The sequence below is a fragment of the Anguilla anguilla genome, chromosome 13 (genome assembly GCF_013347855.1).
Source record: "Anguilla anguilla isolate fAngAng1 chromosome 13, fAngAng1.pri, whole genome shotgun sequence".
Classification (NCBI taxonomy): Eukaryota; Metazoa; Chordata; class Actinopteri; order Anguilliformes; family Anguillidae; genus Anguilla; species Anguilla anguilla.
The window spans coordinates 4,634,322-4,658,632 of NC_049213.1; the positions used below are offsets into that span (position 1 = coordinate 4,634,322).

Genomic DNA, 24,311 nt, shown 5'->3' on the forward strand with positions numbered 1-24,311 from the left:
GACAGCAGCGGACCACCACAATCACTTCTGAAGTACCACAAAAGACAGACAGTGTGAACAAACCAGACTCTTTAGGGGATATGAACCATTCCCGTTTCCATGGACACACCAAGATATAGCACGAAACACAGCAAACAAGAGATTTGAAATTCCCTGGCCGGTTCCTTATGATCCTGTGTCAGACAAACAGGTTTGGTAATCACTGAGATATTGCATATGAAAAGCAATGAAGCACCATACCACACAAGCACACATCTGAAGCTTTTATTGAACAAACAAAGACAGGGGTGGTGGGGCCAATGAGCACATCAGCATTTCTATTTACAGCCTGCGTGTTTCACTCCCACTCTGTGAAACGCACCATTTGCTCTCTGTTTCCACCACCAAACCCTAAGCTCCCACCAATAGGCTGGCAGCAAGGCCCTCTGGGTGCAGTGGAGGTCTGTGATTGGTTGCAGGAAAGGCCCCCCGGATGCAGTGGACCTTTGTGATTGGTTGCCGGAAAAGTGGGATGTTGTAGGTGGGAAGGGGGGTGTAGACCAAATGGGTTGGAACTGAGTGGTTTGGGGGAAAGCGGGGGGCATTTTTAAAAATTGAGAGTGGGGTATGTTTTATTCATGAACTTTTTTTGAGGTTTTTTTTTTCCGGTTTCTTCTGGTCTCTCCCGCGAGTCTTAGTGTCTCTGCCAGCCCTGATGCTGATCCGTGGCCTACTTCTTCCCGAATCTCTGTGGCACGGCCATGCTCCAGATCTGTCCCGGGACGCCCTCCCAGTCGCGGGACTGTATCCGCCCTTCTGCCAGGAGGGCCCCCCGAGCACCCCGCCCGAACCTGCGGAGAGAGAGACGGGGGTCCTCAGCGGACCGCGCTAACCTCAGGGCGCTAATCGCAGAGCGCTAACCTCAGAGCACGTTCGTTCGGTGTCTCCAGCATTGCGTTCCGCTGTTGCTTCGCGCATCTCATTTACACTCACACACTACCAACACTGACTGAAATATACGCATTTCCAGTCAAAAAGTAGTGCATTTTAACTTAAATGTCAAAACTGAAATGAAGTACAACATGACCTTTTTTTCATGAAAAATAATAATATGAGAATTTCAGATAGTTTTTAATGTGAATTTTTAACATTTTTCTTTTCAATTATCAATAAACCATGCACAGTAAAAACAAGTCCTTCAAGCAAACCACGTGAATTTGAGCTAAGCATTTTAACTTGAAAATTTCAGGTGTGCTTTATAAAAAGAGAAAAATGAATGATTAATTTATTATTGCACAAGCATATTGCAGAATGATTTCTCCCCAAGGCTTGAATTATGATGACTGTTTCAAAGAAGCTGTGTCCCTGTGTCTCCCAAAATGCATATTAATACATTTCAGAAATATTATGCATGCATTATATATGGTTGAATCTCTGAATCCAGTTTATTTGTAAACTCAAACACATCATACTAATGACATTTTCAATAAATAATAAAAAAAATATTTCCTTTACTCGCATCCTAAAAGCTTCCCTCTTTTGCTGCAAGCAAAGTGTGTGTGTGTGTGTGTGTGTGTGTGCATATGCATGTGTTTCTATAATTCTATAAACGATTAACACTAAAGAAAGTATACTTTTGTCATACTGCTGAATTGGTCATGTAAATAAATCATATGCATGTTTGCATTGGATGTTTTAATATTTCAATTGGATTTAGAAAGCAGTGCATTTGGACTCTTGGATTTGAATTTGATTTAAGAAGCAGTGCGTTTGGACTCTTAGATTTGAATTTGATTTAAGAAGCAGTGCGTTTGGATTCTTGGATGGGAATTTTGTTTAAGAAGCAGTGCGTTTGGACTCTAGGATTGGAATTGGATTTAAGAAGCAGTGCGTTTGGACTCTTGGATTTGAATTGGATTTAAGAAGCAGTGCATTTGGACTCTTGGATTGGAATTGGATTTAAGAAGCAGTGCATTTTGGACTCTTGTATTTGAATTGGATTTAGGAAGCAGTGCGTTTGGACTCTAGGATTGGAATTGGATTTAAGAGGCCGTGCGTTTGGACTCTAGGATTTGAATTGGATTTAAGAGGCCGTGCATTTGGACTCTTGGGTTTGAATTGGATTTAGGAAGCAGTGCGTTTGGACTCTTGTATTGGAATTGGATTCAGGAAGCAGTGCGTTTGGACTTACCTCTGTGGCTGGTGAAGGATTGAGGGGTTGCGGCCGTACCTCTGTGTGCCCTGGAAGAGGGAGTGCAGGACGGCTGTCAGGAGACGCTGGTCCAGCCCCTGTCCCGCTTGGTCTCCGCCCTCCTGGAGAGACAAGGTGGGACAAACGCCCTCTTAACACACCTGGGACACATACACTGCCTTAACCCTTTAGACACCGTTAAGATTCCCGATAATGCAAAAAGAAAACGCTACTTTCACAAATATTATGAAATAAATGATTTCATTCATTTGACTGGATGTTTTGGTTGGCAGGGTGTTTCATGGGAAATCTTCTTGAGGCTGGTTATTTGACTCAGACCACCTTCTGTCTGGATGTACCAGCCCACCATCTCAGGAGACCTGTCATCCTCTGTTCATTTCATATTATAAACCTCTTCATTTTGCAGGTCTGGTTTCTAAATGGATAATAACTCCCACACGCTCAAAACAGCAAGTGCACTCTACGGTATCGATCCTAAAGCAGGCTTATTTCTTCGTCCAATTATGTCATCACTGATGAAAAGGTCAATTAATATATTCAGAAGAAAGCGAGCCACAGTCACCTTTCATTCCAAGAACTCATGCTTGGAACCAACGGCTTAGGTTTTGAAACCCTGGCCAGCAGGTTGCCAGATCCTGCTGCCACCCACCAGGGATGAAGAGTTAAAAAAAAAAAAAAAAACATAACTGTATTTTAAATATGTGCTTTCTGATTTCATATGCAATATTGGTTGCTCATCGTAACCTTTGCATTATTTATACCTCTGTACCACTCACAAAGAAACTTGAGCCAACACAAATTTGGTTGTAGTTTATAGATACCTGTGTAGGAGGTATTTTGTAGTATGTGAAAATATACATTTAAGAGTGTTTTTTTTATTTTTTATTTTATTGTTCCTGAGGATGTCACCCCCCTGTCTGTGGGGGGAGGATTGAGTTTGTGATGGGGCCCATCTCAGTGGGGGCTTTTAGGCCAGTCAGTGTCTATTAGAATCAACACCCCTCCCTCCCTGACAGCAGGTTGCCTAATTTTGGTTCCCTGCAGTTGAACGAGTGGAAAATAACCACCTTCCAGATAAAGTGCACCAACTCTCAGAGCGATGATTCAAATTCATCACAGCACCAACGGACGCTCCCAATAGTAAAAAAAATCCTCATAAAAAAATCTCATGGCGTAAACAAAACTTGTATGTTTTCTTCATTGTGTATCTTAATTATTATTGTATTTAAATGTATTTGAAGTTCTTTTTCACTAAAACATAAAACTGTGCAGCTAAAAGTAAACAAGCACGTATTCTTTTGCTGTTCCCCCTTTTTTTTAGGAGATACAAGGATTATGTTTGACAGTTTACAAAGGAGTCTTTGCAAGAAACTTCAAAAGCAAAGTTTCAAATTGAACTTCAGAGTGGCGAATGGTTCTTTGCAGGAACAGTTTTTTTTCCAAATTGAATTTCAATTTTCAGCCTCCTCTGAAGATGTTCAGTCTCCTCGTGGTTCACTGGCCCGTTGCTCAGCAAAGCCACTCAGCAGGAGAGCGGGAGAGCTGGGCTTCCAGCACAGCCCTTTGAAGCACCGATCGCTCCATATCCCGAGAAAACCAGCTGCTTAATTCCAGAATCCCAGCCCGGAAAACTCTGAGGCGCACTTTCTCTTACGACCGCCACAGACTCAATAAAAATAAATAAAACGGCAGGTTCTGTTTTTATTTTCTTCGCGGGTACAACATTCGTCAAAAACAAGCAGGCCGCAAGCTCAGGCTATTACACTTCTATGGTTTTATCGTTTGTTATGGATGTCATCCGCCGGCGTTATTGTCTAGGGTAACGCTGTCGATTGAGCGGTGCACATTTCGGGAGTGGCTTCCAGAGGTGGGTAACCCGGCTTCAAAGAGTAAAAAGACTGACCATGTATTTGCTCCACCACCATACACTAAACCAGCTGATTCTAATTAGCATAACTCTTCAGCATGATAGGAGAACTAATTATTGTAATCAGCTGGTTTAGTGTATGGTGGTGGAGCAAATACATGGTCAGTCTTTTTACTCTTTGAAGCCGGGTTACCCACCTCTGGTGGCTTCACCGTCCTGCTGACTGAATCGGTTGAATTGGCGCAAAGCGAGGGAATACCGACGCTGTGCGTGAGATGCGACCGCGAGCGGAAGGCGCTTCACGCGGCGGAACAGAAGCGGCACGGGGCCGTGCAATTTCCGTCTCCGCGGCAACTCTGCGTGCGACGGAAGACCGAGGAGCGTTCGTACGAGAAGCTTCTCGATCTTTAAACAGACAGTTGCTGCGATACGTGATTTCCAGTCAAGATCAGACTGCGGAAATGCATGGGGTTTTTGCAGAGTTAATCACAGGGGGTGTGAGTGTGTCACGCGATGCTGATATACACTATATATCTATACGCTTTGCTTCTACTGGTCATATTTATAACAGAAAATCACTAATTATTACACTAGTATGTTATAACTGACAGAAATAAGATAACAATCACACTCAGCCATTGTGTTTCAGTCATTGCACGCAGGATCATCAAGGTGGAGCTCTGAAAAATTCAGTGATTACAGGGAGACATAGCTCCTTCTCCTGTCCTTCAGTAGAAAAGTACAGCAAAATATTCATGCGAAGTTCACTGCGCTAGAGCACTTTTAACGGTAATGGGAGTTCTCGTGGTCCCTGTTGGGAGAAAAAGTCTTCATCGATTTGACATCGATCGTTTCGCCGGGTTGAGGTTCTCGGAACGGCTGAGGAAGGGCGCGCTGTGCTAACAGAGCATGCGTAGCATCACTAAAAAAAAATAGGTCCTTGTTTCTAACGTTAGACATTTAAAACGAAATAACTAATCGAGAAATGAAGGTCGACACATTCATTAGACGGACAATATAAACAAAATAAGCCCATATGTGTTTGGAAGTGCGATTCCCCTTTGACTTAAACTGCTTCAGCGTGTATCGTGCTGATTAAATGGACTGTATGTTGAAGAATGTAAGCCATTTTGGATGAGAGTGCCTGCCAAATGCCTAAGATGTGAGCTATTTTCGGTTGTTCAGAACATTCCTGGAACTCTAGGAAAGTTAGAGTGGGCTTTCCCAGTGTATAAACTTTCTGCATCTCATTTAAGAGTACCCTGAAGTAAAAAAAAAAAAAAAAACAACTTAGAATGTTTCGCAAAAAAAAAAAAAAAATTTTACAATGGTTATTCATGTTAATTTTAACAGCGTAAATCTGCCATTTCACCCTTTTCATTCAGAACGTTCTTAGAACATGTTTGGAAAACATTACCTGCAAATCCTCATACACCTGGAACATTTGTCTGGAACATTTTTCTGTAATTTCGACAGAACTTGTTTACCAACAAAAATCACATTCTTAGACCTTTTGGGGATGGTCCACAACATACCATTCATCTTACAGCCAAATGACTACATTAACCAAAAAACAAACAAAATAAAACAAATGAATGTTCTCACGTTTGTGTGTCCAGAGATATTGATATGTCCTCCTGAGACACTTAAAATACATAAGTTAAAAAAGCTTAAGTATTAAGTAGTTATCTTAAGAAAGCTTACATGTAAGTCTTAAATACTTTTTTACATAATACAAGTGCCTTAGATGACGAAAACATGTTGCAGTGAAATTATTTTCAAAAATATTTTAAAACTTTTTTCTTTTTTTTTTTAATTGAATGTCCCTTGTAGTGTAGACATCAGCATAGCAGAAAATATGACTTTTGAGGTTAAGACGGGAGGCTGGAGATGGAGGGGTGTTGGGAGGACGTGTGTGGCGGGTGCGGTGTGGAGATGGAGGGGTGTTGGGAGGACGTGTGTGTGGCGGGTGCGGTGTGGAGATGGAGGGGTGTTGGGAGGACGTGTGTGGCGGGTGCGGTGGCGATGTGCGGTGGCTCTTACCAGCACCTCGGCCAGCTGCTCTGTGTAGCGCTCGTCAGAGTTTCCCCGTGAGCGCTCGCCGGACTCCAGCACCCCGTCCTCCTGCAGGGCCCGGCCCACTCCAGCCAGGGCCAGAACCAGACCCAGAAGGGTGAGCCACGCCCCTGTTTCCATGGCGCCGAACGGGCAGACTGGACGGAGAAAGAGGCTGTCGGTCGGGTTGTGCGTGGGGTTTGGTCTGCGTGGGGTTTGGCGTGGGGTTTGCCGCGGTGGAGGTCTGATCGAGGGAGGTGCGGGCGGGTTGCGGCTTGGTGCTGCTCTTTCGGGTCTCGTGCGGTCCAGCGGTCACGGCGACCGGCGCTGCGCGGCGGTCCTTATATACGCCCCTCGCCCGCGTCTCGGGACCCTGAGTAAAAGGGGGGGCGGGGACAGGCGACGGATGAAATGCGGATTACAATAAAAGCAAAGTTACGGGGGCCAGGGGACCGTGCGCGGCAGTGAGGAACAGTGCATTATGGGCCCCCCGAGGGCCCAAAAGGACAAAAACACCCCAGAGTTATTAAACCCATAAATTAGAGCTCGCAAATGGAGTCCCCAGTCACCTGTCCAACGTCCGGCATGGGACAAGAGAGGGATCGCTACTTTATTATTCCATAATAGAGTGGCAGCTCTCACTGGCAGGTACCTACATACTGCTCACATACACACATACATGCACAAACATGTACATGTACACACATGCACACACACCTGCACAGATGCACACACGTATACATATACACACATGCATACACACATACTCACACACGAACACAAGCATTCACACATACACATGTGCACATGTCCACAGACATGAACACAAGCATTCACACACACACACACACACACACACACGTGCACATGTCCACACACACTCACACATGTGTACATGCTCACACACATACACATATAAACAAAAGACTCTGGAGTCTCAGTCCTTTCTGCTCTGTGAGAGAACTCTGGAGTTTCAGTCCTTTCTGTTCTGTGAGAGGACTCTGGAGTCTCAGTCCTTTCTGCTCGTGAGAGGACTCTGGAGTCTCAGTCCTTTCTGCTCGTGAGAGGACTCTGGAGTCTCAGTTCTGTGAGGGGACTCTGGAGTCTCATCTCTGTGAGGGGACTCTGGAGTCTCAGTGAGTCTCAGAGGTAGAGCCAGCTGTTGGATGGGACTAATTAGTTTTGCAAGTTAAGTTTGTGACCAGGGTGATAAGAACACTCCAGAAAGCAGGGCCTCCATTACTGAAAGCATTTCTCTTCCTCTCTCCTCGGTGTGAGTCGTGTGTGTCTGTCGGGCCGGCGCTGGGCTGCTGGGCCTCTCGGGAACCGCGCCTGATCGACACTCAGTGCTGTGAGTCACTTTGCCGCTTCCTCTACCTGAGGATTGCGCGATCTCAGTCCGCCTAACATCCGCCGCCGTCTGACAGGCTCTTCCTGCCTCTCCTCCCGGCGGCTCGAACGCCTCGTCCTGCTCCATTACTCTCCATGGCAACCCGCGGGATTACGCGCGGCGGGAGAACGGCGCGTTCCTCGCCCCCAAACGGAGCGGGACGTGCAGGCTGCAGTCGAAGCTCGTCTGGGCCCGTCGCGCCCATTCGCCGTTATGGCGCAGAGGAAAATTCTCAGTGTTAATTTAACTCTTATAGAGTTCATGTGTGTCTGAAAAGGGTCAAATATTATTGACAATTATTAGGGTTTACCGAACACTGAACATTATGAGGGGTGACCCTGGTTCCCCTTTGGGCCCCAGGCCTCCTCTCATACTGCTTTCGGCGTGTGGGGAGCTAGCCGGGGCCAAAATGGCTCTTTGAATTGAGGTGAACTGAGAAGGTGATATCAAAGGCACTATATAAACCCACTCCATTATTATACACTCCATTATCACACACTCTATGTGTTCCTGTACTCTTGCCTTAACTACAGCTCAGAGGGCGACATAGCTCAGGAGGTAAGACCGATTGTCTGGCAGTCGGAGGGTTGCCGGTTCAAACCCCGCCCTGGGCATGTCGAAGTGTCCTTGAGCAAGACACCTAACACCTAACCCCTAACTGCTCTGGTGAATGAGAGGCATCAATTGTAAAGCGCTTTGGATAAAAGCGCTATATAAATGCAGTCCATTTACCATTTACCAGAAATGAACACATTTGCATCTGTGCACTTGTTACGAGCTCCACTGCTTCCCTGCTTTGCTTGCTCTCTTGTTCGCTCTCTCTCTCTCTCTGACAGGTGCGCGGAGTGTTCTTTCTCTCTCACACAGTTGCCAGAGGTGTTCTCTCTCTCTCTTTATCTCTCTCTCTCTCTTTCTAAATTTTTTCCATTTTCAATGTAAGTTGCTTTATTGGTATGAAATATTGAAATATTGACAAAACATACATTTATATATAATATGTAAAATAATATTAAAATAATAATGATAAATGTAGCAATATATAACAATAACAGCATCGACGCCAACAGAAGTAAGTCAATAAATATGTACATGTTTATATGGGGTGGGTGGCCACTCACTGTCCCTCAGGTTATGACAGGCTGAAATGAACTGTGCCGCAATTGGGGCTGTTGATCCTTCTCCTAATGGAATTGCACATTTTTCTTCTTTTCATAGGAAAATAATATTATTTATGATTTCAGATAATTTGTGGAAATATTTTATTTCTAATTTTAAAATATTTTGTGCAAGTAAGGAGGAAGTGCATCTCTGTTTCCACCTCTCCTGTCTGTGGACCATATACAGTGACCACATATTCCCTCTTCTTTTGGTACCCATGAGTTTTTGTATCTGCCTATTTCAATTGCAAACGTGTGGTCACTGAGCCTGTGCTTGGTCAGGATCTGTCTCTGCTTTGTGTCTCTGACAGAGAAGAGATACTCTGCCTTTGTGTATTTTCTATTGAGCGCAAGATAACAATTCAGTTTATTTTGGGATTGTGTTTCTTTGTTCCAGTGGTCCAGATAGGAGTTTTTGATGTGTTTTATAATTTGGTTGACTCTAATGGGCAGTTGTAAAGCAGTGCTGGTCTGAAAGCTGGTTTGCATTAGTATATGTTAGAGAGTCTAGAGAGGTTTAGAACCAGCTGGCTGAGGGGATACTTTCCTGGGCTGAGCTCTTGGGTTTGGAGTGCCAAAAATTGTAAGGAGTTTATTCGACTCATTTTTAGATGTTCAATAAAATAGAATGCCCTTTTTTGAAATTGAATGGGAGTCGGAAATCTGCCTAATTCAGCCCTGCATGCATTGTTAGGGGCATGTCTATGTACTTGTAGTATGTTTTCACAGACTTCTGCATGCAGGATTTCAACTGGATGTTTCTCCCACTTGATGTAGTCTTGCTGACTGAGTGGACCCGATATTTCGCTTCCATATAGCATGATAGGCTGGATGACACAGTCTCCCTCTCTCTCTCTCTCAATTCAATTCAATTCAATAAGCTTTATTGGCATGGTAAGGGTACACTTACATTGCCAAAGCATTCACTCACGTGATAAACATAACAGACAGGCAATAACAATTTAACTACAATAAACAGAAAAAATATAAAATCCAGACAATCCACAGAAATAAAATTCTACATCTAGAACATAACGCATACAAAATGTCAATGAACTATAATAGTTTTACTTTTCTAGTGTCAATGTTACTCCCTGTCCCTCAGTTTGTGGCAAGTGGCAATGTATTGTGCTGCCAAATCTACACATTCCCTTCTTTCTCCCAAAAGGAATGGCAGCTTCTCTGTCTCTGAGTGCATTTCAAATTGTGGGCAGATTTTTTTCATTTTGAGGAAGAACAGTGACCTTGTCTCTCTCTCTCTCTCTCTCTCTCTCTCTCTCTCGCTCACAGGTGCAGGTGAGCCTGTTTAAGGCTGCTGGGGGCCAGGGAAAGCAGTCCCACCTGTGCAGCAGTTGTTGTTAGTGCCTGCTGAGGTTTGTTAAGTTTTCATTTTCCTTTTGGTGAAGGGGATCCGGTAGTCCTGTTTTCATGGGTTTGTTTAGTGTTTTTATTTTTTATTTGGCTGGTTTAAGGTAAGCCCTGGGTTCGAAGACCCATTGAGTGGTTAGCCTAGGACCCTACCTTCCTTTCATTCTTTGTGGCCAGATTCCTGGACTCTTAAAGTCTCTTGTATTAAAGTCTTTTTTGGCATTTTTTTATAGGAAAGTAGATGTTTATTTGTCTTTGTTTGACTGAAGTCTGGTCTCGCAGTATGTTATGTGCCTCATTATTAAACGAGTCTGGTTTGAGGTTGTAGCATATTGCAACTGATAAAAATGAAATGTCACAATAACACTTGTTATTTCAGTCTATTTTTACACCAGATCATAGAGAAGAACATTTGTATCCTCTGTGATTATAGGCAACCATAGCAGCATGCTTCATTAAAACATCATACGCTTGAAATAGCTTCTGATGTTCTGCGGAGTTGTGTGCTAAGAGTGACTGGCACTCTGTATCGGTTAGGCACAGCTGTCAGTCTACAGAGTAACCAGTTGTCAAGAGCAACTCTTCGCTGTAATCTTGGCCCTTGTCAGAGAAGGGAACTGAGAACAAGAATAACCAAGTATTTGTTTCACAGGAGGGATTTTATTGAACAGGTCCAGGGGAAAAAAGCCCTGCCTTAAACACAAATTATTTTGAAAGGCTTTTTGCAACATTTGTGCTACAAACTGATGAAGCACACAGCCACTATAAACTAGCATCTGTTGGGTCCTGAGGCCCCTCCACTTCACACTATCTTTCAGGCTGAGACATTTAGGCCGTCTGAAGAGAAGCCTGAAGAGAAACTTGCTTCAGTGCTTCAATGCGCATTTTGAAATGTGGAAAAGTTTAACTGTGCAACTAAAAAGAATATATTGTGAGACTTTTGCATGGAATTTACTCTGTTCTTGCAGGCAACCAGTCATTTTGCAATCAAGATTTGGCACTCAGAAAAGGAAGCACTCAAGCAAGAATTTGGATGCCTACCATCCTGTCTTTGGACACCTAAAATCTAGAAAAAACTCTTGTAGTATCTTTGAAAATAACTCCAGAATGAACTGCTATGGAAACGCTGAATGACGTCAGAAACCTTTAGAGGCCAGGAGCCGTTAGCCTGTCAGAGCCACAGCAGTATAATTTGTTGCTGTTGTGATAAAATCACAAGAGGCTAATAATGTAACTTATGAGAAATTCTGTCCTGTAATCATTTTTTTAATGAAATGTTCCTTATTGTGTGATTAATAAATAATCAAACTGCTTATACCAAAGGTCTCCAGACTCCCTGCAGACTGAGCCCACAACCCACTTGATGAGCGAATACATTTCCTGTTATCTACTCCTCAATTAATATGAAATTTTAATATTCATATTGATGGTAAGTGATCTAAACAGAATAAATAAGAAGAAAGAACACATCCAACACATGTGCTTGAAGATCAACATGAAACGTATTTTATGGAAAACAGCACAAATGCACAAAACCTCTTTTCTTTGAAAGGTGACACCAGTTTTAGGTGAATATGAGGTTCTACTAACATTCATCAGACTATAGGTAAATATGTACTTGTACTAATATGGATCAGAATTTAGGTGAATATGTAGTTCTACTAACATTGATCAGTCTTAGGTGAATATGTAGTTCTACTAACATTCATCAGACTTTAGGTGAATATGTAGTTCTACTGACATTGATCAGAATTTAGGTGAATATGTAGTTCTACTAACATTGATCAGTCTTAGGTGAATATGTAGTTATAGGAACATTGATCAGACTTTAGGTAAACATGTAGTGTTTATGAGGGTGCAGGTTGAGGGTGCAGGTGTGGTGTGTGCAATTTCACAGAGCGCTCTTGTAGTCTTTCTGAGGTGATCCTGCTGTTGCCAATGGGAGAGGCACCACTAGGGGGCGCTCTGATCCAAGCGAGCCCCTGGGACAGTCGCAGTGTAATTGGTTCAATACATCCTTGCTCTGAGCTGAAGAGCGGGCAGCCCAGCTCATGATGGCTGCTATAAATTCGGGAAATTTGCTCGCGTCACTGAAGGGAAGGCCAGGCTCTGACCTCTGCAGCGCTCTCTAATCTGATGAAAATATCATCACGGTGAATGATTATCATCACGAGAGTCGCGTGGCAGCGTGTTAGGGTGATAAAGCGTTTGGATAAAACATCAGTCATTCCCCAGCTCAGAAGGGAAAGGAGCCTCATTGAGATGCGCCACATGTTCGGACATCTCTTGCTCATTTAAGGTTGTTGAGCACCTGTGTTTAAGTTCTTGCATAATTTATTCCTATAAAAACATATCAACAACACCGCAGGTTTGGCTCATTTTCATCTTTTTTTGTATCTGAATTCTTCATTATCTTCCAGATGGTTTGCTTTAGTTCCCAGTTGCCCACACTTTCACCAATTAGGAGCCTATTTATGCACTTCAGACTTTAATTCGATTAATTAACCCCCTTGCGCTCATGCCAAATCAGATGCCAACTCAATAATTTGGTTGCAGGCGCACAAAATGTTTTGATTGAGCAATCTAGGCATGCCGGCATGCCAACCACTGGGGGCATTGCACGAAGGGGTTAAAAACATGTTTCCTCTTTGAATCTGGGTGTTTTATTCTTCATAGAATTTGTGGCTTGTAGTAAATAAGCCATTGGAACATTCCCCCAGGAATGAAAACCAGCATACACAGGGGCCCCCCAGGAATGAATGCCAGCATACACCCTCATTGCAGTCAGAACAGCAGAAACCCTGCCCATCTTCCACTGCAGGTCAGAACAGCAAAAACCCTGGCCATCTTCCACTGCAGTCAGAACAGCAGAAACACTGCCCATCTTCCACTGCAGTCAGAACAGCAGAAACCCTGCCCATCTTCCACTGCAGTCAGAACAGCAGGAACCCTGCCCATCTTCCCACTGCAATCAGAACAGCAGAAACCCTGCCCATCTTCCCATACAGTCAGAACAGCAGAAACCCTGCCCATCTTCCCACTGCAGTCAGAACAGCAGAAACCCTGCCCATCTTCCACTGCAGTCAGAACAGCAGAAACCCTGCCCATCTTCCACTGCAGTCAGAACAGCAGGAGCCCTGCCCATCTTCCCACTGCAGTCAGAACAGCAGAAAGAATGCCCATCTTCCACTGCAGTCAGAACAGCAGAAACCCTCCCCATCTTCCCACTGCAGTCAGAACAGCAGAAACCCTGCCCATCTTCCCACTGCAGTCAGAACAGCAGAAACCCTCCCCATCTTCCCACTGCAGTCAGAACAGCAGAAACCCTGCCCATCTTCCCACTGCAGTCAGAACAGCAGAAACCCTGCCCATCTTCCACTGCAGTCAGAACAGCAGAAACCCTGCCCATCTTCCCACTGCAGTCAGAACAGCAGAAACCCTGCCCATCTTCCCACTGCAGTCAGAACAGCAGAAACCCTGCCCATCTTCCACTGCAGTCAGAAAGCAGAGACCCTGCCCATCTTCCCACTGCAGTCAGAAAGCAGAGACCCTGCCCATCTTCCCACTGCAGTCAGAACAGCAGAATCCCTGCCCATCTTCCCATGCAGTCAGAAAGCAGAGACCCTGCCCATCTTCCCACTGCAGTCAGAACAGCAGAAACCCTGCCCATCTTCCACTGCAGTCAGAACAGCAGAAACCCTGCCCATCTTCCCACTGCAGTCAGAAAAGCAGAAACCCTGCCAATCTTCCCACTGCAGTCAGAAAAGCAGAAACCCTGCCCATCATCCCACTGCAGTCAGAAAAGCAGAAACCCTGCCCATCATCCCACTGCAGTCAGAACAGCAGAAACCCTGCCCATCTTCCCACTGCAGTCAGAACAGCAGAAACCCTGCCCATCTTCCCACTGCCTCTTCAGACCGCACCATGGCTCCCCTGACCCTTTCCCTTTTTTTTGATTTTTTTCTGGATAATGTTTTGTATAAAGATAGGTCATAGAGGAACACATACTGTACTACTGTAACTCAGACAGTCTGCCACAGATTATAATGTACAGTAATGTAATGTCACCATTGTGAGGGTTCTTACTCACATTTCCTTCAGATGGAAACACTGGTCCGATCTTTCACTCTCTCTTCGCATTCATGTGACACGTTTTGTCAACTTATTTTATTTACAATGGTACAATAGTACAGTTTGTCAGAAATAAATAAACATTTGGGTGTGACATCCACAACTGTGTACAGCAATGTCTGTTCATGCAGTAAAACAAGATTGTCCAGCAATATCTATGCGCGTTTTAGGCCTATCTTGTCTCCATGACGATCCCACCACCACATACCCCACTTTTCCCCTTGAGTTATAATCCATTCATCCCATTTAATTCACACCAGATGGGATATAAGTTCCCCTGCTGCCCCCCCCCCCCCACCCCCCCAAAAAAAGAACTGTCCCAGAATAGTTACTAAGCAACCAGCTATGACTCCAAATGTCTTCAGTTTGTTTGGACATCAAATTTAGCCATCACTAGCGTAAGGCACTTACAATAACAGTAAAGTAAAACAGTGAAATAGACTTTTTGTTATTATTCTGTTGCTATAATCTGAAAACTATGTTACACAAGCCAGTCCTCCATGCCACTTTTTAAAGGAATGGCAAATTTTAGATTATAAATAAAATGTTTTAGGAGACAAACATTTCAGAACTCGTGCCATACATTCAAAGTCACCAAAATAGAGTTTGAGTCTAAGGGGCCAGCCGATTACAATGAGAGGGATTCTTCACACTTTCAGAGAACTGTCTTTCTTCAGGGATCTTCTGTTCACTTTTTGTCTTTTTGCCACCTCTATAAATAAAAAAATGCTATAAAAAACACAGAAACACTGACAGTTTTTCCTATTTTGCAGTTCTAAGCTCAGTAAACAAAATTGATCTTTTCCCTTGCAGCGGTCATCTTCAGAAAGCCCCTGTGTGTGATTGGCTGGGTGAACTGTCTCACACCGTGGACCTCCTCATCCTCCACCTTCATCAGCTTGGGTGGCGGCGCTGGTCCAATCACAGTCTGCGAGCCGCGATGTGCCGGGCAGTTTTCCTCTGTAGCGCTGGTGCTGTTTTAGTTTTCTGAGCTATTGCGTTGGGCGTTAAAAAGGGGAAAACATACAAAACTGCAGCATGTCTGCGTGCTCGCCTGTCTAAATCGCCACTGTAAATCGTTTCTAGATCACCTCTCTAAATCGCAGGGACAGAGACCTGTATCCTCGGAGGGAAGATGTCTGCATGTCTGCGTGTTTGCATGTGAGTGTGTGTGTGTGTGTGTATGAGTGAGTGTGAGTGTGTGTGTGTGTGTGTGTGAGTACGTGCGTGTGAGTGTGTGAGTATGTCTGTGTGTGAGTGTGTGAGTGTGTGTGTGTGTGTGCGTGTATGTGAGTGAGTTTGTGTGTGTGCGTGTATGTGTGTCTGTGTGCATGTGTGTGTGTATTTGAGTCTGTGTGTGGGAAAGGCCTTTTTTGGTCTGGTTTTGAGCTGGGCAGATTTGGTTCATTGTCTCAGTGTTTGTCTCAGCAGGGTTGTCTGTGGTTCCCTCCCTTTTCCCCGGTCATGTGGGACAATGGGTGTCAGTGGTAGTGAGTGGGTGGGGCTTATGGCCCCCTCTGTGTCTGTGAGTTCGGGTGGGCGTGGCCACGCAGTATGAGCACGTGGAGGATACCAGTCAATGCAGGTTAGTCAGGGTTTCAGTGCATTTTCTACACCGTGTGTGTGGGTGTTTCTGAGCGAGAGAGTGTGTGTGTGTGTGTGTATGTGTGTGTGTGTGCATGTTCAGGAAGTGTTTGTGTGTGTGTGTGTGTGTGTTCAGGACGTGTGTGTGTGAGTGTGTGTGTTCAGGATGTGTGTGTGCGTGAGTGTTCAGGACGTGTGTGTGTGCGTGTGTGTGTGTTCAGGACGTGTGTGTGTGTGTGTGTGTTCAGGACATGTGTGTTCAGGACGTGCTGTCACTCCAGTGAGTAACCCACTCCTTCTTCTGTGGCGTTCCCGTATTTTCATCATGGAACTGCGGGCGATCCTGACGGGGAATCTTCACCGCGTGGTACTGGGGCACGGTGTCCTTATACTGAGCTCTACGGAAAAACCCACACTGAGACGGACAGAGAGAGAGAGAGAGAGATCAGAGACGGAGAGAGACAGCGTGAAGCAGACGAACGCTGCAGCCGATTGGCAGCCTGGGTACTCAGAGCAGCTGAACGGCGTGTTTCTCTGTGGAGGAAATGCGGCTCGAATGCTAGCATTTTTCATTATGCAAATACGTCTCATCACTGAAAGCCATAATAGGACCTGCATACAGCGCATACGCCTTGCTCCTGCTCAGTCCTATAGGCTGGCAAGTGGAACTGAGTATTCCAATGGAGAGCTGCTGTAGAATTAAAATAGCCACTCTATGGCTTTGCAATGAAGCAGCTCTCAGCCCTGAAAACAAGCCCAGCAAACAGGCTGCCATTTCTCTGCCCACAGAGACTGCAGTTAGAGTGTATTTCACACACAAAACAAACAACAAAAAAAACTCACATTCAGAAAATATATCAAACAGATATAAAATATTACAGTAAGTACACCACTGTGCAACCGCACACAAAATGGACCCATACCAGAAAGAATAACACTCCCAACGTATGTTCTTATATTTTTCTAATATATTTTGTGGAATACATTTAAATTTGGTTGCTTTTTCTACATGAGATACATAGACTTGCATATAAAGATTCATATTATACTAGCCTTACAGTGCAATGCAATGTGATAATTTGTATAGTTTTGGCCCTAATATTGCTTCATTTCTTGGCCCATTTCAAAAGTACTTAATGCATGAACATGCTTTTATTCTTGTTGTGCATGTAAAATGAATGGAATGTTTAAAAGGTGTGGAATGTCTTCTGCAGCAAGCGAATCCCAGACAGGGACGTTGTGTCATCCAGACGTCCGTATCAAAATTTACAAATTGAGTTCGACCTTCTAGAAAACAAGCGTGCACCCTTGAACCTCCAACTTGGGAGTTTTGAATGTATATCTGTCCATATCTGCTAACCACTGATTTCTTTTTAAACAAGCTTTAAATAATTGAGTAATTTTTCATATAAAAATTCTGCTTCATGTAAATTTGATAAAAATGACTCATGCACTACAGAATCATACATTATATATTGCATTATGTATTATATTATGCATAATATTTATATTGTCAGATAGATAATATTTGTGGAGCTTCGCATACTGTTTGCTCATTTGACACATTTATTTTAGGTGTGGAATGATTCACTAAATATATTCTTGTATGTGCTCAGTGTCTTCCCTGAGTGGGCGACTCGAACATGTAATCCATGTTATACACATATTTAGAAAATTAATCATGGTGCAGTTGTATGAAACATACTTTTTACCAAATATTTTCCATCTTAAGTATAATCTAAAAATACTGTATGGTATCCATGAATGTAAAATGAATTTAAAAAAATGTTATATATATATACATATATAATATGATTACTCATATTGATGTTATTGTGAAAGTGTTCACTCTACTTTCATATCCCTTCTCACTATTTCCTGTCTATTTTCTCAGGGTACTACGCTTCATGAAATGCAAAATATATGTACTTCCTCATATATAGTTAATATTTTCCCGTGCTGTGTATTTTTTATGGGAGTACAGAATTTTTAAAATATATTTTATTTATATTTCTTTCTGGTATGGGCCTTACAGACGATTAGCTGCACACACCGGAGCATCCGTGAAGGGCACACTGATCTTTAGAAAGGGTCATTCTGCTCAGCTCACCTTCTGAGGGACACGCATCAGGAAAGTTATTATAAAATGAGTCAATTTCAATTTGGTCCACATATTTAAGACCTTATTAATGTCTCAATGACTACTATTCAAACACTAACATATGATTATTAACCATTTATAATCAGGGTATTGTTCAGGTACCAACTAATTATAAATGAATGCCATACATTGCAAGAGATGGTCACTAATAACACCAAATGGGACTGTTTTGGCTTTCCTAGAGCACTCATTGAGTGAAGTAAATGTTCAGGAATAACTGCCCGACTTCAATTGAATTTAATCAGAATAAAAATGATTGATGAAGTACTTTTAGACACATAACACTAAGTTATTAAACATTAGTAACCATTTATCAGTGTTTAAATCTAACTGAGTCAATAATAAGGTCTTAGAAATGTTGGTAAGTAAAGTGTTACTGTGAATTGAACTGTAAATAACAAAGATGGGAATATAGACTACAGCCAGAATGAGCTTTTCAGGCAGGTGGGCGGAGCCACAACACAGCACAGCAAAGCCACGCCCCCCCTGGGTTCCTGGGGGTAGGATGCCGGTTTACCGCGGGGGGAAAGAGGGAGGGGAGGGCGGGGCTGAGCGGGAGGGGCCTATAGCTGGTCGGACGCCTGCTTCTCGGCCTCGGACGGCTGCACCTGCAGGTGGGCGCGGTAGTACTCCGTTTGGTACTGCGGCCGTTGCTCTGTGCGCCTGAAGAACCCGCACTGGCGGGGCGGGAGAGAGGGAGGGAGGGGCGTCAAAGAAACAGCGCGCAGGAAGTGGGTACAGTGAAGAGACAAGGGAGGGAGAGAGGGAGGGAGGGGGAGGGAGGGGGAGAGAGAGGGAGAGACAGATACAGAGAGAGAGAGGGAGGGAGGGGCGTCAAAGAAACAGAGCGCAGGAAGTGGGTACAGTGAAGAGACAAGGGAGCGAGAGAGGGAGGGAGGGGGAGAGAGAGGGAGGGAGAGACAGAGAGGGAGAGAGAAAGAGACATAGAGACAGAGAGAGGGAGACGGAGAGAGAAAGAGAGGGAGACAGAGAGAGAGAGAGGGAGAGACATAGAGAGAGAGGGAGGGAGAGAGGGAGGGAGAAGGAGAGGTAAGGTTGTGAAGGCTGTGAAAAGACAGCAGAAAAGAGGGCAGGGGGCAGTGAGGAAGGGGGGAAGGAAAAAGCCTGGCTGGAAAAGAGAAATGCGCTGCAGACAAATGACAAATGAGGGATACGGGAGAAGAGGTGAAGGACGAGAGGAGTGAGAGAAAGAGCGAGAGAGAGAATGAGAGAGAGAAAGAGAAGAGCAGAAAGAGCAGCAGAAGGAAGGCGGAGGAGGACGGGATGTAAGGAGGCTGAATGAGAGGGATGAAGCAGGCCTGTTCTGGCTCTGTGACGTTAAAGAGCCGTTAGCGCCCGCCGATCAGAGCTCAGGGTGAGCTCCACTGAGCAGCAGCTGCTGCCCGCGCGCAGACGCATTACTACAGCCTCTGAAATATTTCTGCAGCTCGGCTTTGTTAGTAAATGATAAGTCAGGCCGAGGCGGCCTTACATTGTCAGAGAAGGCCCGTGTGATGTCGGGGCTGCCTTACAGCGGCAGGGAAGGCCCGTGTGATGCAGAGGCTGCCTTACAGCGGCAGGGAACGCCCGTGTGATGCAGAGGCTGCCTTACAGCGGCAGGGAAGGCCCGTGTGATGTCGAGGCTGCCTTACAGCGGCAGGGAAGGCCCGTGTGATGTCGAGGCTGCCTTACAGTGTCAGGGAACGCCCGTGTGATGCAGAGGCTGCCTTACAGCGGCAGGGAAGGCCCGTATGATGCAGAGGCTGCCTTACAGTGGCAGGGAAGGCCCGTGTGATGTCGAGGCTGCCTTACAGTGTCAGGGAAGGCCCGTGTGATGCAGAGGCTGCCTTACAGCGGCAGGGAAGGCCCGTGTGATGCAGAGGCTGCCTTACAGCGGCAGGGAAGGCCCGTGTGATGCAGAGGCTGCCTTACAGCGGCAGGGAAGGCCCGTGTGATGCAGAGGCTGCCTTACAGCGGCAGGGAAGGCCCATGTGCTGCAGAGGCTGACTTACAGTGGCAGGGAAGGCCCGTGTGATGCAGAGGCTGCCTTACAGTGGCAGGGAAGGCCCGTGTGCTGCAGAGGCTGACTTACAGCGGCAGGGAAGGCCCGTGTGATGCAGAGGCTGCCTTACAGCGGCAGGGAAGGCCCGTGTGATGCAGAGGCTGCCTTACAGCGGCAGGGAAGGCCCGTGTGATGCAGAGGCTGCCTTACAGCGGCAGGGACGGCCCGTGTGATGCAGAGGCTGCCTTACAGCGGCAGGGAAGGCCCGTGTGATGCAGAGGCTGCCTTACAGCGGCAGGGAAGGCCCGTGTGATGCAGAGGCTGCCTTACAGCGGCAGGGAAGGCCCGTGTGATGCAGAGGCTGCCTTACAGCGGCAGGGAAGGCCCGTGTGATGCAGAGGCTGCCTTACAGCGGCAGGGACGGCCCGTGTGATGGCCAATCCTGAATGAACCCTGCCGCCATGGTGGGGGAAAGCACTTCAGTTTAACCCTTTACCTTCCAGAGTATGCAGACTAAGAGCGCCAGGACCAGGACGCCAGCGGCGATGGCGATCAGGATAATCCACCAGGGGATCCAGTACTTCTCTGCCAGCGTGTGCTCCGGGTAGATCATCACAGGGACCTGCTCGCATACACCAATCAGCAATCAGCATCGCTCTGCTTGCACACACCACCCACCAATCAGCAATCAGCAATCAGCATCGCTCTGCTCGCACACACCACCCACCAATCAGCAATCAGCAATCAGCATCGCTCTGCTCGCGCACACCACCCACCAATCAGCAATCAGCATTTCTCTGCTTGCACACACCACCCACCAATCAGCAATCAGCATCGCTCTGCTCACACACAAGACCCACCAATCAGCAACCAGTATCATTCTGCTCACATACGCCAACCACCAATGGCTTTATCAATGACTACAGTATCTTAAAAGTCTGGCTACAGGTGGTGTACATTTGCATTTGGATATCAGAATCAGAATCAGATATTTCAGTTTTCTGTGTGTGTGTGTGTGTGTGTGTGTGTGTGTGTGTGCACGTGTGTGTGAGCGTGTGTGTGGGTGTGTGTATGTGTGCGTGTTTACCTGTGCTGCAACATCCTTCAATATTAGATGTTTGATGCTGGATTTGACTGTGATGTTGGCTCTCACCAAGAGTTCCAGAGCACTGACTGAGGAGAACTCCTGAGAGAGAGAGGGAGACAGAGGCAGAGAGAGAGGGAGACAGAGAGAGAGAGAGGGAGACAGAGAGAGAGAGAAAGAGAGAGACAGAGAGAGAGAGAGATAATGTTAATGTTTGCGTCATGAACAGAGCAGCCACGCCTGGGCCTGGACTGGCATGCTGTACATCACCACCACCACATAATCACAGCGACAGACCTAAGCTCAGCATGGGACGAAGCGGTCGAGAGTGAACGTTATTCTGAGAGCTCTACAGCCTCGCCAGCCCCGCGTGACCACGGCGTTCAGGCCCGGAGCCCCCTTTCCACTGATCATCGGACCGACAGAGCCCTCCCAGACCATCGGGGGGCAGAGAGACTGCTGGGAAATCTGTGAGATTCCTGCCCTAAGGTGCGAAGGCTGAGTAGCTCCATTTTAAAAAAGACTGAAGTCATCCGACAGTCGACGCGTTTCGCCCCCTCGTTTCGCTGTTACCCGCCCACCTGCCTCAGCGGTGAGGGGTGCGAACTCCACCAGGGAAATACACGAGGAGCTCAAGAGCCGCGTAACGATATCCAACATATTATTACAACATGGCTTGATACAGTCATTCTCTGATTAGATTGTGTATCTTGCACTGCTTTGTAAGTCACTCCGCAAAACAAACAAATGCAAGTGTAATCAGCGTTGGGCAAACAGGAAATATTATTGTTACATAATGCAAAATATAAATGAGCTGTGAAGAAACTCAATCAATATGCTGGAACCGTAATTAGTTTAAAATTGAGATGCAAACCATGCAGGAGCAACCGTGTATTGCATATGAAATGCGTATGTGAACTTTCACATTTGAATACGTTTGAATCCTGCAAAAGTGTCAATGTAATGTAATGACTATGAGGCGAGTGGGCGGGGCTGAGGCATGTGGGAGGGGCTGAGGCGAGTGGGCGGGGCTGAGGCAAGTGGGCGGGGCTCAGGCGAGTGGGCAGGGCTCAGGCGAGTGGGCAGGGCTGAGGTGAGTGGGCGGGGCTGAGGCGAGTGGGCGGGGCTGAGGTGAGTGGGTGGGGCTGAGGCGAGTGGGCAGGGCTGAGGGGATTATACCTCTATAAAGGTGCTGTTCCACAGGCGGGCCTGTATCGTCAGCTGGGTGGACCCAGAGAACCCATGAAGGGGGCACTGGAACAGAATGCAGCGAGCCGAACCAAGGAGACAGTCCTGAGAGAGAGAGAGAGAGAGAGAGAGAGAGAGAGAGGGTGAAAGGAAAATAAGGAGTTGGAGTGGGCTCATTCGATCACTTATTTTCACTCCTAGGAGAAGTGAGGAGGCTTCCAGAGAATGCTTCAGCAAGGAAGCATTTGCCACAACTGTAATTGACGTGGCTTCAAACTGCTGCTTGTGTTTGCATTTGCGCAGTACTCTTTCCCTCGATTCTTCTGTCTTCCTGGCATCCTTTCCTAGCATCCTAGCTCCACCCAACGAAGGACGCAAGGAAACGATGCGAGGAAGACAGAAGGATCGAGGAAAAGAGTATGAGGCAAATGCAAAGTCAAGCATCAGTTTGAAGCCACGTCAAATACAGCCATGGCAGATGGGGAGAGGTGAATCCACATCACGCATTCCAAAAAAATATTTCCATAAAGGATGCACTCCTGTTTCCTTGCTGAAGCGTCCTTCAGGAGCCTCCTCGCTCCTCCGAGGAGCATTCATCAAATTGGAATGTTCTCAAAGATGACGGATTTCAACTGATTTCCAGGTCTGCTGAGGCTGCCCCCCCCCCCCCCCCCCCCTTCACTCACCAGCCTCAGAGACTTCCTCCTCTCTGAGGCTGCTACAGCGGGCGAGGCCCGTCCCAGGCTGCTCTTCGGCACTATCGGCCCCTCCTCCTCTGGGTGAGAGCGCCCCTTCCGCCTGGCCTGGAATCGCAAGCACAGAAAACAGACTGTTCATTAGAAAGTACACATATTTTAGACTGTTCGTTCAAAAGTACACACACTTTAGACTGTTCATTACAAAGTACACACACTTTAGACTCTTCATTCTAAAGTACACATATTTTAGACTGTTCGTTCAAAAGTACACACACTTTAGACTGTTCATTCCAAAGTACACACACGTCAGACGGTTCATTACAAAGTACACACACGTCAGACTGTTCATTCCAAAGTACACACACTTCAGACTGTTCATTACAAAGTACACACACTTTAGACTTGTTCATTGCCCCTGTGTAAACACTTATACCTAATTTTTTTCACGTACAATAGATATGGAACAGGATCTATGGTATGTATTTGTCTTAAACAGTGAATTGAAAATACATTAAAGTGCTGCTTTCCTTCTTCACAGCCTGTTGAGGTATTCAGTTATTTTTAAATTCCCCAGTACTGTTCGTAAAGAAAATAAGGTATTACTTGGATGTAGTTGTGAGTGAAAGTTAAAGACAAATGTAAGGACACAAAATGACATTAAAGATATATCTTACAGTGGTCTGTTTTTATATTCTTTCAGTAAGGACAAAAAATAATTCCACTTTATATTGAACAGTTATTAACAGTTTCTTGATGCATAAAGTCTACTTTCTGGTATTCTGATATTATTTCAGTTTTAGTGCATATTTTTGAATGGCTTAGACAGTTCTTTGTGTACGATGAAGCATATTTTAGATATTTACAGAGGTTTCTGACAACCTGCCGACTGTACAATAGCTAACATGGAGGCATTAGGGGATTCTTAGTCTGAAGCCAGAACATACACTTCAAGTAACTATAAAGCAGCTTGTCTTCCGAAACCTCTGTAAGTATAAAAAATGCCCTTCATTACACACAAAAGCTGTGTGTAGCTGTCAAAAGCAACCTTAAAGCTGAAATAACATCAAAATATCCCAGAAAGTGAACTTTAAGCATCAATAAACATTCAACAACTGCTTAATAAGTAAAAGTGGAAGCAATAACTTTGTGTCCTTTCTGAAATTATATAAATGGTATAAAAACTAAGCTTTTATTGGCCCATTGCTGAGTTTTACTGAACACAGTGAGCAGTCCTACCTTAAGGTGTGCAGGTTGAGTATGATCGGTGGAGATCAACCCCAGTGGGTTGGTTAAGACACAGCTGGAATGTGGGTGGTCCTTAAAGTGAAATCCTGTGGGGTACAGGAGCCACTTCCCATTGGCCAGTTCATGAGGCCACATGATGTTCAGGAAGGCGGAGCCAAACGTCTGCAGGGGCTTCCCAGGGTTGCTCACC

At 45.5% G+C, this 24,311-nt stretch overlaps 2 protein-coding genes across 4 annotated transcripts in view; both read right to left on the reverse strand.

The window, feature by feature from the left end:
* Positions 1-250: 250 nt before the first annotated feature.
* npffl (neuropeptide FF-amide peptide precursor like) lies at positions 251-6,418 on the reverse strand. The gene is made up of 3 exons (XM_035389208.1): positions 6,102-6,418; positions 2,171-2,292; positions 251-830 (listed from the first exon to the last, which is right to left on the reverse strand). The coding sequence occupies exons 1-3, from the start codon at positions 6,252-6,254 to the stop codon at positions 710-712; spliced, it is 396 nt and encodes a 131-aa protein (XP_035245099.1). The 5' UTR covers positions 6,255-6,418; the 3' UTR covers positions 251-709.
* A 9,123-nt stretch (positions 6,419-15,541) lies between these two features.
* itga7 (integrin, alpha 7) overlaps positions 15,542-24,311 on the reverse strand; it is a 59,565-nt gene continuing 50,795 nt past the window's right edge. For 2 of the 3 annotated variants that reach the window (XM_035388914.1, XM_035388913.1), the window contains exons 20-25: positions 24,113-24,310; positions 22,865-22,981; positions 22,170-22,283; positions 20,994-21,092; positions 20,403-20,528; positions 15,542-16,158 (exon numbers count right to left, since the gene is read on the reverse strand). In XM_035388914.1, the coding sequence (XP_035244805.1) occupies positions 16,003-16,158; positions 20,403-20,528; positions 20,994-21,092; positions 22,170-22,283; positions 22,865-22,981; positions 24,113-24,310 (810 nt within the window). In that variant the 3' untranslated portion in view covers positions 15,542-16,002. Of the gene's footprint in view, positions 16,159-18,421; positions 18,582-20,402; positions 20,529-20,993; positions 21,093-22,169; positions 22,284-22,864; positions 22,982-24,112; position 24,311 lie in introns of all 3 variants that reach the window. The other variant, XM_035388915.1, reaches the window with a different exon arrangement.

Excerpts from the sequence above, each read along its gene's own strand:
- npffl (XM_035389208.1), bottom strand. The coding sequence starts at position 6,254 with ATGGAAACAGGGGCGTGGCTCACCCTTCTGGGTCTGGTTCTGGCCCTG. Across the intron at positions 2,293-6,101 it reads AGCAGCTGGCCGAGGTGCTG|GAGGGCGGAGACCAAGCGGG; the intron begins GTAAGAGCCACC and ends TTGTCTCTCCAG. Across the intron at positions 831-2,170 it reads ATCCTTCACCAGCCACAGAG|GTTCGGGCGGGGTGCTCGGG; the intron begins GTAAGTCCAAAC and ends CTCTCTCCGCAG.